The following is a 15,560-nucleotide window of genomic DNA, read 5'->3' as shown; positions in this document are numbered from 1 at the left end:
GGGACAACTACACTGTCAGAGGCACTATATTCCAATTTCAACTTCAGAAAACACTCCTCTATTATGTCCCTCTTAGCAAAGGACTTTACTTCATCATTATTAGGGAAATACAGCTGTTGGAAATGAAGTATTAAAGTGCTTTTACTTTTTTTTTTAGTGCTATTTCCTACCAAAATTTAATATCCCTTCTCTACAGGTTTAGCTTAAAAAAAAAAAAAAAAAAGAGAGAGAGAGGAGAGAAGGTAGTATACTAAATTTGCCTATATAGCTGTTAGTTACCTCCAATTTTACATGCATGGATTCTCCCTGAGAAGAAACACTAGCCACTATTTGCTGGGCAAAGATTTTATAAAAATAAAATACATTCAAACAAGTGCTCGATTTCAGACTGGACATTCCCACGAACACAGTGGGAATATTCATAGCCTTTACTAAAGACAAGGAACAAGAGTTCCCTTTGGAGAAAAGTGTTAGCTCACCCCTGCACTTGGTCACATTGCTACCATTGCTGCAGAAGGCAGCAAATAGTTTTTATGAACCGCTGACAGACTACCAGCTCCTGTTACTGTTGCTAATACTCCTATCGGACACGGCAGAGAAGCTCCGAGGCAGAGCTGAAAGTACTGAAATAAAGACATGCTGGGGTGAAGCAGAACCGACCGCTCTGAGGAAGAGACTTCCCCACCCCACCGCCTCGGGCCGGCCGGGAACAGGGACTGGGGGACCCTCGGGAACAGGGGGGATGAGAGGGACCTTCGGGAACAGGGACTGAGGGAACCCTTGGGAACAAGGGGATGAGAGGAACCCCTCTGAAACAGGGGGTCTAAGGAGTGTCCCTCGGGAACAGGGTGCTGAGGAGGACCTCGTTATCAGGGGGCGCTGAGGAGAAGTCCCCGTTATCAGGGGGTGCTGAGGGGACCTCTCGATTACAGGAGGTGCCGAGGGGGACCCTTCGATAACACGGGCTGCTGAGGGATGTCCCTAGTTAGCCGAGGCTGCCGAGGAGCGCTCCGGGACGCTCCGCTCCGTCCAGCACCGCCCCAGCCCCGGCAGGCACCGCCCCAGCCCCGGCAGGCACCGCCCCAGCCCCGGCAGGCACCGCCCCAGCCCCGGTAGGCACCGCCCCAGCCCCGGTAGGCACCGCCCCAGCCCCGGCACTGCCGCTCATGCGCTCGCGGGCTGCGCAGGCGCCGCGGCCGGGTCAGGCCGGGAGGAGCCGCCATGGTTTACATCTCCAACGGTGAGGGCCGCGGCGCCGGGCGGGGCTGTCTGGAGGCTGTCTGGGGCTGTCCGGGCACCGACCGCGGGCACCGGGTCCCCGCCGGGCTGAGCGTGGCCCCCGCTGTCGGGGGAGTGCGGCGGGGCCCGCCCGCTGCAGGTGTCGCGTCACCCGCGGCCTGCGCTGAGCCGCTTCCGGACCGCAGCGGAGGGTCTGTGGAGAGGCCGAGCGCGTAACAGAACAGCACTTTAACCACGTACGGGGAGCCAGACACTGCAGTGGGACTATTTGTAGGTTTCCTGGACCCAGAGACCGCTTTGGCCATGGCGACCCCATTAGTTGGAATGTTTGGGCAGTAAATATCCTGTAGAGAATGAAACTCACCGCCACTGCCCATGAAGTGACGTTTCTCCCTCCCATTTGCAAATTCCGGACTCAGCAGATCCGTGTTTGTGTATCGTACTGTACAGTGTCACACATTGAACATCACTGGATGTTTTGTGTTTGGATATGTTACAGGACAAGTTCTGGATAACCAGAGTCGGGCTCCTTGGAGTTTGTCATCTATAACAGATTTCTTCTGGTCGATAGCAGATTTTGTGGTTCTGTTGTAAGTAGAAGTTAATTCTTTTGCTGAGTTTTGTTTTAAATTTGTCATAGGTAGAAGCTACTCAGTGCTATCAGTAAGACAATAATAAAAATGTTGTGTTTACTCTTCAGCATTCCATATCTGTAAATGTTTTACTATGACTACGTGGCTTTGTTTATAAAGTGCTACAGTATTCTTAATAAAAGGTGTATGAAAAGTGATACCAACTTCTTGGCAGTTCAAATGAGTTTTCTTATATTTCATCTATTTTGATACTGCAGAAAAGAAAAAGCTTGCACTTTTGTTAAACAGTGTCTAATAGCTGATCAAATAATTAAGCTATTATTTGAAGAATTTCTAGTGGTGACAATAGATCATGGCTATGTAAAAGTAATCACACAGCAGTAATAACAAATTTATGGCCCCAGATGAAAGCCAGTTCAGAAACACAAAGTTCTTGTGGTGTATTCAACACTTCTTGATTATTTCAGCTACAGGTTTATAATTTATGCATTTCTTGCATTTTTACCCAAAACCTAGATTTTATAGTTTGAGCCTCACTGTAATTTGGAATTATTTCTTGTTTTACTTTGATGTGTAAAAGAATTGCCAAAATTTAAACATGATCTTGGCAAGATACATTGTTCATGCCTGAACACAACTTACCATTTTTCAGGCCATTTCTTACCTTACAATCCAAAGAACTGATTAACTATATCTAGCAACCAATTCGTCTAACTCTTGGTTTATCTTTCAGTTTCCAGAGCATTATTCAACCAGATTTGAGAAGAAGAGGCTACACATCCTCCTATTCAGGATACAATGACGGAAGAGGGTATTTTTTTTCATATTCATACCAGTTCTGATTTTTTTTCCTATTTTATGCATCTGTGTAGATTAACTGGGTTGTGTAGGAAGACTAAAATATTCATCTGCAGTATTGTTGATAACAATACACAGCTTTGGACAACTGCAAAAAACATTATATCCTAATGCTCTCTGAAACTATTTTTCAAGCCTGACTTATTAGAAAAGATGCATCTTTTTGAAATTCATCTTTTTTTAGACTTGCTTAAACTCAGCACTTGATTTACGTTACCTCAGTCATTTCATGTGTTATATTACCTAAACATAAAGCAAAACCCTTCTTTGTAGGGGTCTGTGTAAAAGCATCAGTAAGCTGTAGCCTTCTGTGAGACAGGAGCAATGAAAACAGTGCATAAAAGAATTTTTGTGAAAGTGGAGTTGGGGTTTTTTTACAGCTTTTAACATGAAACTCAGCTTTTTCAGACTTTCTAACTTTGTAGTTACTGTCATTTAGAGACCGTGTTATAATTTAGAAGTTTAATGATAGAATTCCTTTTCAGGCCCCCAGCACATCCTCGCCGTAGGATAGGTCGAATAAATCACTGGGGTGGAGGCCCCAGTCCACCCCCAATGGCTGGAGGTGGATGAGGAAGGTAATTCCAAATCTGCTGAATCCTGCTTTGAACACTGAGGGGGGTGGGTGCAGTTAATAATCCAAGGTTAAGGTAGAATGTTCTCCTTTTGCAAAAGTTACCAAAACAGGCAGATAATCAAAATGGTTAGATACTTACAGTAAAGTGGAGGAGAAGAGGGAGGGGATGGTAAAAGACTTTGGCTCAGAATTGATGGCTTTCAATTGCACAGAAGTGGATATACAAAGTGTTAGCAAAGATTTTTGAACACAGATGATAAAAAAAACTAGTTACATCTTTTCATGTTCTTTGGCTGTGTATTTAGTATTCAGATCAGAAGCAACTGAAACTTTGTTTACATTTCTAATAGCAAAAACATGCAAGGGGTTTTTTATTTTAAATAGATACTTAGAAAAGAAGGAAAATAATAAAGTTGTTAAAAAGACTTAGTAAAAATCTTTTTTTTTCCTATTGCAATTATACAGCCATGTAAATCTTGAATTCCAGTGAAGTATCAAAATCAAAACTGCTTAGAAATAAAGGCAAAAGCCCACAGCTTCAAGTTTAATTCTGTTTTATTAGTTATTTTGGCTGGTGGGAGTTACATTTATACACAGTATAAAGTATAAACTTTATAAAGTATATACTTTAAGACCTAAGTAAACAATCCTTCTTTGTCTTTAGTCACTCCCTGTTGTAACCATAACAAAAATTACAAGGAAATAAACCACAGGCAGGTGGTTAATACCTGTAAGTCTAATAGAGAAAAGTTCATAATCCAAACCACACATACACCAGCATTTCAGTTCCTTAGGAAAAGCATAAGCTTCTTCCAGAAGGGATGTTGTAGGTTTTGTTTTCTTTTTGACTAGACATGAGGCCAGCAAAGACTCTGGGGATGTTTTTTGGCTAATCACAGCAATGTGTAACCTGCTCAGGAATAAAGTTTGAAAGTGCTTAGCATGTCTCATCTAACTAAATTTAAAACAACTTTATTTTAAAATTATTACCTACTTAATTTTATCTCACAAAGAAAGGCCTTGTTGTCTTTAAATGTACTGTAATTGCTTTATCTTCTAGATAAATGCCTGCTGAGGAGGCAGGCACAAGTGTACACATTTACAAGATGTAAGAAGAAGAGTTTAGTGGTGGACCAAATGAGTTTGAACATTGTGAATGTGTACATCTGACCGGAAACTGTTCTGTGATATAAGCAGATTAATGAAGTTGTACTGGGAACTCCTTCTTCAAGGATCCGGTGTAACTGAACCACAGTTTTATTAAATACATGTTTACTGTCTAAAGTCTTTGTATAGTTTCTGAATATTTTACTGTAGCTGCAAAGTAATAAGTAAATTATATTTGGCTTGTCACAAGGCTCACTTTCTCATCATTTTTAGAAACTGAAAAAATCTGAAGCACAGTAAGTCCCTTTGCTATTCAAATGAGGAGTAATACATATTTATAGTTGATACAGCTGGTCCCTCAAGAGCAGTGATTTCTAAGGTTTTGTATTTACTGTTTTTGTCAGGACAAACATTCTGTACTTTGCTGTATTTTTAATGATACTCTAAAAGCACTTTAAAAATGCAATTTACAAATTACTTTGTTTTGCAATCCTTGCCTTTTACAAACTTGCTTCCTTAAGACCCATAATGAGTTTTATACCATAAACACCTCTTGAAACGGACTTATAACTCCATTATAAACTTACAAAAATGTATAAGCTTATTTACTTTACAAATTTCGATAAAACTTTGAGGGTTTTTTCAATAAAATTACATCTTGTTTTTAGTACATGAAGAAAAAGGTAGTGAACTGAAATACTGAGCGCTAATGCAGAAGAGTTATTTTCTTTCAAACAGTAACTACCTTTTATCTACTCTACCCCATTTCAGGATGATAGTTTCTAATTGTTCTTGGGGTTCATTTGGGATTTGGTTTGTTGGGGTGTTTTTCTGTTGGTTGGTTTTTGGCTTTTTTGTTTGTTTGTTTGTTTAGAGAGGACTGCATCTATTTGAGAAAACATTACCTTACAAGAATTCAGATTAAATTATTTTCTACAAGATGCCACTGCAAAAAAATTTACTTAAGCCTCCCTAATATTCTCTTGTTAAAGGAAACTTTCCTGTCCAGCTATCCAGGAACCCCTGTAGCGGTTACACCCGCACCACCTGGGCTGGGACTGAGGCCCCTCCAGTGAGCCCACGGGGCCCTGCTTGACTCCCCACACCCCCCACTCAACACACAGTCACACCAGGTTTCCTTACGAGCTCAACCCCAGCTTTCCCATAGCAGTCTCAGAGGTCTGCATCCTTAAAATAATATTGGTGTAATAAATGAGTAACAACAGCTCGAGTTGGTCTCTCCGAGGAGGAAGCCCGAACAAAGGAACCCCTGGGCTTTTATCCCTTCACAATCCAAGCATTGGAAAATCTGGAGGTCGCGTGTCTCGGTGTCCTGTCACTGGCCGGGCTAGAGGTCCCTGTGCCCTTTGGTGTGCAGTTCACGGTTTCTCGGCTCGGGCTCTGGCCCCAAAGCGCTCACCCAGCAGCTCGCACTGCACCTGCGTTGAATGTATTCCAGTCCATCTCTTCAGCAGGAAATTAACGCATCCAACAATGCCTCTCGATTAGCGAGCCCCTTCAGCGGCTCCCACGCCTTCTACACATACCCAGGGAAAGGTTACCACCTTCAGACGTACTGTGTAACAGCAATATTCAGCCTTAGAAACCAGACCTCCCTCAGCTGCACTCACACGTCCCACCTGCACAGCGCATGGAGGAACTTGCTGCCGACACCAGGTGTGTCCAGGCAGACTGGCTATCGCTGGCTCTTCACGGCTGCACCACGTACCTCAGCCGTTCGGGGTATTTGAAGCTGCTGAGGGGCTGCACTACCCCTCCTGCAACCCCACCAGCAGTAACAGCCCAGCTCAGCACTTGGCTGCTGCTCCACCGGGGCCGCCCCCCAGGCTCGGTCATTCCGCTGCTCGGCCCCGCACGGCGCCAGGGCCGGGACAGGCTCTGTCCCCCGGGCCCCGCTCCGAGCTGAGCCGGCCCGCGGCAGGCCGAGGGGCCGCCGAGCCCTCCCAAGCCGAGCCCCCGCGGTACCTGCTCGAGGGACCGCACAGCCCCCTCCGTGGCTGCCCGGGGGCCGCACAGCCCCCTCAGGCCAAGCCCCCCCCCGTGCCCGCCCGGGGCGCTGCCGCGCTCATTCCTGCCCCGCCCCCGCCCCCGCCCCGCCCCGGACCCGGCAGACGCGGCTTCCGCGCGGCCGGAGCATGACCCAGGCGGAGAAGGGTGAGGCGGAGAACGGAAAGGACAAGGAGCGAGACCGGGAGCGGGAGCGAGAGCAGCGCGGCGTCAAGCGGCCCATCGTCCCCGCCGCCGTGCCCGAGTCCCTGCAGGAGGTGAGGCCCGGCCGCTCGGGCCGGCGCTCCCTCCCCTTCTCGCCGGGGCGGGCCCGGCCCAGGCTCGGCCTTTTAAAGGCCTGGGGAGGGGTGTGGAAGCGCCGCGCGTCTCCAGGTGGGCATGGGAGGGCTCCAGGTGGGCGTGGGGCGTCCTGTCTCACGCCATGCGCTCTGTGCCGCTTTCAGCAAATACAGAGCAACTTCATCGTGGTGATCCACCCCGGCTCGACCACCTTGCGGCTCGGGAGGGCCACGGACACGCTGCCCGCGGGCATCCCGCACGTCATCGCCCGGCGGCACAAGCAGCAGGGACAGGCGGCCTACAGGGACAGCTGGCTCCTCAGGGACGGCCTCAATGTAAGTCGCGAACACCGCGCGGCCTCCCGGCTCGCTGACTCCCTGTGCTCATTGCCCATGACTTTTGCATCTTGGTCTGTTGTACAGTGCATATCTGCCCCTCACACTTCATGTTTTTGCAGAGGACAGTACATCTCAAGTCAAACTTTCTGTCACACTTAATGCACTGTAGTTGCCATGTAAAGTCAGTTGGCACCACTCTATGTTCGGGTTTTATTTGATAGATTGAGGGTTTACATATTTCCCTGTGCTGTGGTCTGGTACCATACTTGGTATTTCTCTTGATAAAATGCCGTCTGCAGGATTAGAATTGGACTTCTCCATTTGTAAATGCATTGGTTGCAAGCTGTTTTGTGACTTTGATAACAAAGCAAGTAATTTTAGCCCAGCCTGCTCAAAAATATGCATAGTGGTCTTATTCATTATCTGAATCTATAAAAAAAATAAATTAATGTCTCTAATATTAAACCTCATGTTTAAATAACTGAGATCTATTTAAGCCTTTTTGGTCATACTTAATATTTCTGTAGTTAAGTAATGGCCTGTGTGCATGACTCTGAAGTCCAGCAGCCACTCCAGTCAGTTAAAAGATTCAAGTTGACTTCAATAAATAGGTGTTGGGAACTCTAATACAGAAAATAATTTCTTTAAAAATAAGCATAAGTTTATCTTGCATTGTACAACTTCTGTCCTTTCCACAGTCCATCAGCCACAGTAATGATTTCATTGTGTAGCGGTGGCTTCAGTATTATGAGTATACAGACATGACATTGGAAAGCAACTATTTACACTGTATATTTGGGGTTTTCCTTAGAAACCTGAAAGCACTGAGCAGAGACAAAATGGCCTTAAAATGGTGGACCAAGCAATATGGTCCAAAAAGATGTCGAATGGAGCGAGGCGTATACCAGTGTCACCTGATCAGGTAAATAATTCTCAAGATTTTATTAAATTCTTCATTCACACAGGCCTTTGGTGCATTGCTGCATTTTAGTGAAGTATAGATATCCTTTATACGTGAAATGTAGATATCCTTTGTACATGGGTAGTGCTATTGTGTGGCCTATCTCTGAAGATCTAAGAAAACTGAGATGTAAATGTTTCCTCAGAGGGTGGTGTCAAAGCAGTGTTTAGTTTTATTTCCATGCACAAAAAGGGACTGGGGAAATATTTATCAACAGGATTTGTTTTGATTACATTTCAGGCCAGGTCATACAACAGACAGATGCGACCAGCTATTTTGGACCACAGCTCTGGGGCCAAGTGGACAAACACATCAAATCATCCTGAGTTTTTGGTAGGAGAAGAGGTAAGATTCCATATGAATGAGGCTTCATATGTTTTAATGTAACCACATCCTCAGTAGCAGTCTGCTATAAGGTAGTATTTACTGCAAGAGATGTAAAGTTAGCCAAGCGATACCTGAGAAACTTTACTATGGAGTAATTCAGTATTTATTGTCATTCAGCAAGACCAGAGGGTTTCCCCCACTTGCCTAGCAAGTGTCTTGGATCCTTTGCAGCTATCAGTCATTGTTTCTGCAGGGACTAGGCTAGATCTTTGTCCATATGGCATAAATCAGAGAAAAGGCAAGAAACAGATAAAAAGATTGGTACATGGAATTGCTGCTGAGTAACTAGATATTCATGAGCTTCAAAGAGTTTAAATTATTTTAGTTTCTCATTTGAGATAGTGGAAAATACCATTTCATTCAGTAGATGTCTGTGGGTAAGAGCTCTGAATCAATTTAAACAATGTATTTGCTGTCTTTATTTTAATGGTTTACAGTCAAGCCCTGTTAGAAAGAAACCCACTGTATTGGTGCCACATTGGTCTGAGTGCTGCTGTGTGTCATTATATCTGCCTCTGAAATATTTTTCTTTCTATTATTTGTTACTAATTTTTGGGGGAAAAGCGACACATAGAACATCATGTCTTACTTTCAGGCACTGTATGTTAATCCATTGGATTCTTATAATATACATTGGCCTATCAGAAGAGGGCAGTTGAATCTCCATGCAGGACCTGGTGGCTCCCTCACTGCTGTGTTAGCAGACCTTGAAGTTATATGGTCACATGCAATACAAAAATATCTGGAAATACCACTGAAAGACCTAAAGGTGAGCTGTGAACAACACATTTATATGGGCTGTATGCACTTCTATAAGTGTTACTGTAAAAGAGAAGGCACTTGCTGTTACTGGGAGCCTCTTATTTGTGCTTTTCTTAACAAATACATTCTGTGAGTATGGTTTCTAAGACTTCATTTGGAATTTTGTTTTTGTCTTTAAGACAAAAATTGTTGGTAGAACTTCTAATGAGGAGGTATAGAAATCCCATTACAGACATTTCACAGTCTTAGTCTTTGTTTGGGGTTTTTTGTTGGGCTGTTTTGTAAAGGAGGCACCTGAGGAAGAGTGGCCTAACACATACAATTCCTTGTCCTTGCCAAGGAGGTGTTTTCTCATATTTGATGTACTTTTAAACATTTTAGTGACCTACAAACTCTTAACTTGGCATGCACTTTGAACTCATTTTTTTCAAGTATTAAAAGCCTTCCTCTTTTCTATAATTTTACTTTTTTTTAATAACTTGTATGTCATGCTTTCTTCCTCAGCATCAGGTGTTCAACAATGTAAAGAGAAACTTATTTTGAGAGCTGGCTTTAATTTACTGTTCTTGTCTTCAGTACTACAGATGCATTTTACTAATTCCAGACATTTATAATAAACAACATGTGAAAGAACTGGTAAATATGATCCTAATGAAGATGGGCTTCTCAGGTAAAACCATACTCAAGCAAGTACTTAATGAATAATTGCATAAATAGGGTTTTTTCTTTTGAGGCACAGTTTTGCACATCAATTCCACTTTGGCTGGGACTAGCACTTCCATCTTTTGCTGTTCACATAACCGTTGTCTCTTTTAAAGGGGCTGAATGGTTGGCTGGTATTGAAAGAAGTTTTTTGGTTTGCTATTACAAATTCCAGCTGTGGGTTTCTCATTCAGCTGAGGCAAAAGTAGCAACAGTGATTTCTCAAGTACTTCTAAAATGCACAGTGTTAACTCTACAGAGTATTAAGATTCTTAGACTTCAGAACAAAAGTGTATGATGGAAGATGCTGCTACTGTCCACTCTATGGGATGATGTAATAGGAAGTTTGAGTTGGTTTAACTGTGTATGGTAAATACAGCAGAACAATAAAATTAAAAAATAAAAGCAAAGCCAATCTGCAAAGGCATTTATTTTTATTAGATAGATATGCAAGGAATGAACAGGAAAAAGGATTAAAAAGTGGACAAGAATAATAAGTTAACTCACTGTTTGCCTAGTCTCTATCTTAATTGTAAGGTGTTGGAGATTAAAATTGCTGTTGTTTAATAATTGATCAGTACAAAGTACAAGCAGTTTTCAAATATTACTCTCAGCAGAATATATACTTAGATATTGTTGCTTAAACAGTGAAGCCATTTAGCCTCTTCCACATCTAATCAAAGGCATTCAGTTTACAAAAGTAGACTTTCCATCTGAAGGAATGAAGTAGGTGGTAAATAAACACTGCATAAAGAAAGAATGATCTCATGAGATCTAAATTTTGTTCCCATGTATCTATTGGCTTGATTTGTTTCATCATGTTAAAATGAACAAGCCATATTGGCTATTTTAGTTTTTGAGAGAAGGGTTCTAGAAGATGCTTTGTTTGAATCCTCCTGAGTTTCTGAATAGCAGTAATGTGAACACTGCTAGCTAATAGTACTCTGTCAAAATGTGCTGGCACTGGGATAGTCCTTTAAATGTCAAAACATGACTCTGGAGTTTGGCATGAATTTAATATAATTTTCTCTCCTATTGCTAGGAATTATTGTACACCAGGAGTCTGTCTGTGCTACCTTTGGAAGTGGTTTAAGCAGTGCATGTATTGTAGATGTGGGTGATCAGAAGACAAGTGTCTGCTGTGTAGAAGACGGTGTTTCCCATCGCAACACCAGGTATCTTCCAATATGCAGGGTTATTACAAGCATTTTCTTAGTTGCTCACCAGAGACCTGACTTTGAAAAGGAAACATTTTCTATAAATACCATTTTGTTTTCTCCTGTGAGCCATGTAACAGTGTCAACTGTTAAAATATGAACTTTAGAGAATTCTGATGTCTTTAAAAGAAGAAAACAGGCAAAACTGATCAGAACTCATACTGTGCTCTGCAAATGATGTGAAGGTCATGATCCCAGCATGTCTAAAGTCTTCCAAGTATTCCTATGCTTGCTGCTGCAGGCAGCCAGTATTTCAGCAAATAAATAGAAATATCTTCTCTGTGCTTTAGGCTGTGCCTTGCATATGGAGGATCTGATGTGTCAAGGTGCTTTTACTGGCTTATGCAACGAGCAGGATTCCCATATAGAGACTGTCAGTTAACTAATAAGTTGGATTGCCTGCTGCTGCAGCACCTAAAGGAGACATTTTGTCATCTAGACCAGGTGAGAGGGAGAAAATACTGTGTTCTCCAAGTAATATTTAAAGAATTCAAGAGAAGGTAAATGAAATCCATAGTTTGAAGAGTTTTATTACTTCTTGTTATTTCCTAGAGTTTAAATAGATTTTGTCACTTGATAAATATAAAATATACAAGGTTTTGTTTACATTGTTTTTGACCTTAGGATATTTCTGGATTGCAAGATCATGAGTTCCAAATTCGGCATCCAGATTCTCCAGCTTTGTTGTACCAGTTCCGATTAGGGGATGAAAAATTACAGGTGATTTTTTTAAATTAAATTACAAGAATTATATTAAGCATTAAGACTCAGAGCCTCACTTCACATCAGCCCAGTGCTACTATACCCATGTCATTTATGGATTGTTCTTAAACTATTCTTGTTGATAGTTCTAAAGTGAATTACTAAAGGTATGAATGGGCCTAATGCAGCACTAGAGGATGCACAAGACTTCCTAACCAGCTTTAGTCAGAATGGTTGTAGCTTCAACTATATATGAAAGTTATCATTCAAGTGCAAGGAATGAATACTAATTTTGCAAGTTTTTCAGGTCACCGTTGGATTTTATAACAGATTTTGAGTACTTATTTATCATACAATGCCAGAATCTGTAAAGAAACTTGTATACATGTACAAGTGTATTTGTTCAGGTGTTTTCAAAATTCTACAAAGCAGGAAACACTTCAGTCTTACACAACTACTTGGGAAAAAACCTATTTAATTTTGAATTGGGAGAAAAGTAGAACAAGGCTTTTGTTTTTATACAGTAAATGCCACAAAAAAGAAAAACTATACAGTAAACTCATGCCAAATCTCTCATTCTTCAGGCTCCAATGGCCCTGTTTTATCCGGCAACTTTTGGAATTGTTGGGCAAAAAATGACAACTTTGCAACACAGGTCCCAGGGTGACCCTGAGGATCCACATGATGAACATTACCTGCTAGCCACACAAAGTAAGCAGGAACAGGTGTGTAAATGCTGGCTTTCTTTTTCATTAAGTATCATTTAACTGGGAAAGAAAATGAGGACTTGTTAGCTTATCTCAGAAACAAAACTTTGTTACCTTTGTTACAAAACTTTGTTTGGGTCAGAAGCATTAAAGAATAAATTTAGATTAAGGAATTATGGATGTCTAGACAAGTCTGTAGTTAGCACTGTGTATTTCCAGAGTCTAAGAAGGCTTAATATAGGACTGATCAATCTGATGGAGTTCAAAATAAAACTCTTACTTTGAATGTGGGGATTAAAATGAAAATTAGATGAGGTAATAATGCAGTGTTTAACCTGGCTGTGCAAAAAGGTGAAGGAAAGTGCAATGGTGTTTAGTTAAGTCTTTGTACTGTTGTGTAACCTGCTGAAGATATTTTTGCATTCCTCATATTTAATGTTTTCTCATTTTTAAGTCTTCAAAAGCTACAGCTGATAGAAAATCTATGTCGAAGCCTGGTGCATTTGAGGGAGAGTTGAGAGGCCAAGCCTCAGACATTTCAGAGAGGATCTACCCACAAGAAGTGGAACTGGGATCTTCCCAGAGTGATTGTATGATACCTGGCAATGATTCAGAGGAACCTTTAACTGCACACATGTCCAGGAAAACTGCTATTTCTCAGTTTGAAGGCAAAGCCTTGGGCCTTGACAAGGCCATCCTTCACAGTATCGACTGCTGTGGTAAGAATTACATTTGTACAAGTCTGTAAAATATGCATGTCATTGTGGATTTATGTAACCCCTATATTTTACCAAATATAAAGATTTATGTCCTTAAGTTTTATCATCTTGAGAGTAGCTACACTCTTTCTTTACTTGCATATTTGTTAAGGTTTCTTGGGCTACATGTTTTGAACCCCCAAGGAATAGAAAAAGAATTTTAAAATAAAACATCAGTTTCTATTTGGTTTGACTTGCACAAAATTAGCTGTCATACAAATACAGGCCATATTAACTTTAAAAAACAGATATATATTTCTATATATCCTTTCATTCCAGCATCTGATGATACAAAAAAGAAGATGTACAGCTCCATCTTAGTAGTGGGAGGAGGCCTCATGTTTCATAAAGCTCAAGAGTTTCTTCAACATCGAATCCTCAACAAAATGCCACCTTCTTTCAGAAGAGTTGTTGAAAATGTTGAAGTCATCACAAGACCTAAGGTAACTATTAACTGAGAGCTAAGTGGTCAGTAAGGTATGATTGGCTGAAATCTTTGAAAGATTAAAATTAAAAAATGCCATCAAAACCAGAGTAGTTAATATCTGAGATTTAGGAGAGCTTTCATCTTATAACATGGCACTGGCCAGTTCAGTTTTGGGCAGGAAGTGAGAGGCAGAGCAAGGGTGTTACTGGTGTGGATTACTGAAGTGTTTATTAGCTAAAGGCCCTGTTCTTAAAGAAGGAGTTAGTACTGGCCTGTGAAATGAACCTGTCTCCTCAGTAAGAAATTGTGATTTTTTTTAACTTATATTAAGTTTAAGAAAATGTGGCATTAAGAGCAATGTTCATTTGGCATTAATCAGACAAAACTTTTAAGTTTAAAACTTGAGTATATTTTCAGAGCCTCTATTGCTGAAGGCAGGATTTTCATGACATGCCTAAAAGGCATCTTAAAAAAACAAAAGGGTGACTTCTCAGAACATCTTAAATATTCTTTAAATATTTTAGCTGTTTTTTCCTGGGTAATATTGAAAAACCTTTCTTCTCCCCTATCCCCCAGGATTCTAAGTGGTGAATACTGTTAGAAAAAGTAGGATACAACTTTGTATGTAAAATTAGACCAGTGATTGTGTGCCATCCGTGTTTTGAATTTAGGACATGGATCCACGCTTAATTGCCTGGAAAGGAGGGGCAGTTTTAGCCTGTCTTGACACCACTCAGGAGCTCTGGATTTATCAGCGAGAGTGGCAGCGCTTTGGGGTCCGAATGTTACGAGAGCGAGCTGCGTTTGTGTGGTAGTGGGTGTGGTTACAGGGGAACCTGCTGAACTCCAGATTCCTTTCCCCACATTCCCTTTTTGTCCCAATGCAGATGTATTGTTCTTCTCCTGATACATATTTTTGTATTTTACTAATATTAACTTCAACTGAGATTTTTTTCAAGAAGTGTCGCAAAAAAAGTCTTACTGAATGCACATGACTTCAGCATTGCTACACTCCATCTTTGGATTGTATGCATTGAATTCAGTGTACAGAGTACCACAGTCATCTCCAAATTAACTCTATCTGTATTTTACAGGTTAGATATATTAAAATTGCACAATGTTGGAACTTAAGGTATAAAATACTGATGTGACAGATGTTAGACTGAGATTCATTCCAGGTACATGTACACAGTAGCAACAGCTGAAGAGTGCGGCTGTGGTTTAATGTATTATTCTTATTCCTACTCTAATATTACCAGGAGATGTAAGTGATCACTATGAAAAAAGTGAAATGAAGAATTAAAACTACAGTTCCTGTTGGTATTTTACTTGTGTAATAAATTATATTATTCAGTGGAAAGACAAGAATCTGGAAGTGGAGTATCTTTTCTTGCCTGTTTTTATCATGAAAATGTCTTGTTACCTTTTCATTACCAATGGTAAAGTCCATTTTTTCTCCTATGTTACAAAAATCAATATTATACACCAAAAAAAATCAATATTATACACCAAAAAAAAACTAGCTGCAATTTTATACAGCCAGTACCAACCTCAATTCTGTGGTACAGGTACATGGGCTTTTTCTCCCAATAAATGATCCTTTGTTACAGAAGTGCTATTTGTTGTAAGAGATTCAATATTTACTCTCCATTTAGGAAGAAAGCAACTGAAGGGAAAAGGCTGTACTTTCATTAGCAGGGAATGTGGGAGAACAGCAGAGATTGACAGCAAATATTTGCGACCAGGGAACAGATTTCTGCACTAAGTATTTCAAGGCAGTTCCTGCAGCCCAGCCCTGGTCCAGTCCCATGGCCTGCATGGCAATTAGCAGTTGGACAATGTCACATTCATTAGAGCACATCTTCCAGTTTGGTTTCGTGTGAAGGCAGTGAGACTGCACTGCTCACTCACCCTGCAA

The 15,560-nt window shown here is 41.3% G+C and overlaps 2 protein-coding genes across 2 annotated transcripts; both read left to right on the top strand.

Moving 5' to 3' along the window:
• The first annotated feature begins 1,141 nt into the window (after positions 1–1,141).
• Positions 1,142–3,272, top strand: SELENOK (selenoprotein K). Its single transcript, XM_071550769.1, has 4 exons — positions 1,142–1,240; positions 1,739–1,829; positions 2,566–2,643; positions 3,176–3,272. The coding sequence occupies exons 1-4, from the start codon at positions 1,222–1,224 to the stop codon at positions 3,270–3,272; spliced, it is 285 nt and encodes a 94-aa protein (XP_071406870.1). The 5' UTR covers positions 1,142–1,221.
• Positions 3,273–6,492: 3,220 nt separating this feature from the next.
• On the top strand, positions 6,493–15,254 carry ACTR8 (actin related protein 8). The gene is made up of 13 exons (XM_071550768.1): positions 6,493–6,659; positions 6,846–7,016; positions 7,831–7,941; positions 8,221–8,325; positions 8,963–9,136; positions 9,706–9,799; positions 10,874–11,006; positions 11,339–11,492; positions 11,673–11,768; positions 12,335–12,475; positions 12,912–13,176; positions 13,495–13,658; positions 14,314–15,254. Exons 1-13 carry the CDS (start codon positions 6,531–6,533, stop codon positions 14,455–14,457), a joined length of 1,881 nt encoding a protein of 626 aa, XP_071406869.1. The 5' UTR covers positions 6,493–6,530; the 3' UTR covers positions 14,458–15,254.
• Positions 15,255–15,560: the final 306 nt, after the last annotated feature.

Source organism: Pithys albifrons, chromosome 3, assembly GCF_047495875.1.
Source record: "Pithys albifrons albifrons isolate INPA30051 chromosome 3, PitAlb_v1, whole genome shotgun sequence".
Taxonomy (NCBI): domain Eukaryota; kingdom Metazoa; phylum Chordata; class Aves; order Passeriformes; family Thamnophilidae; genus Pithys; species Pithys albifrons.
This window is presented reverse-complemented; position numbering and strand designations above follow the sequence as displayed.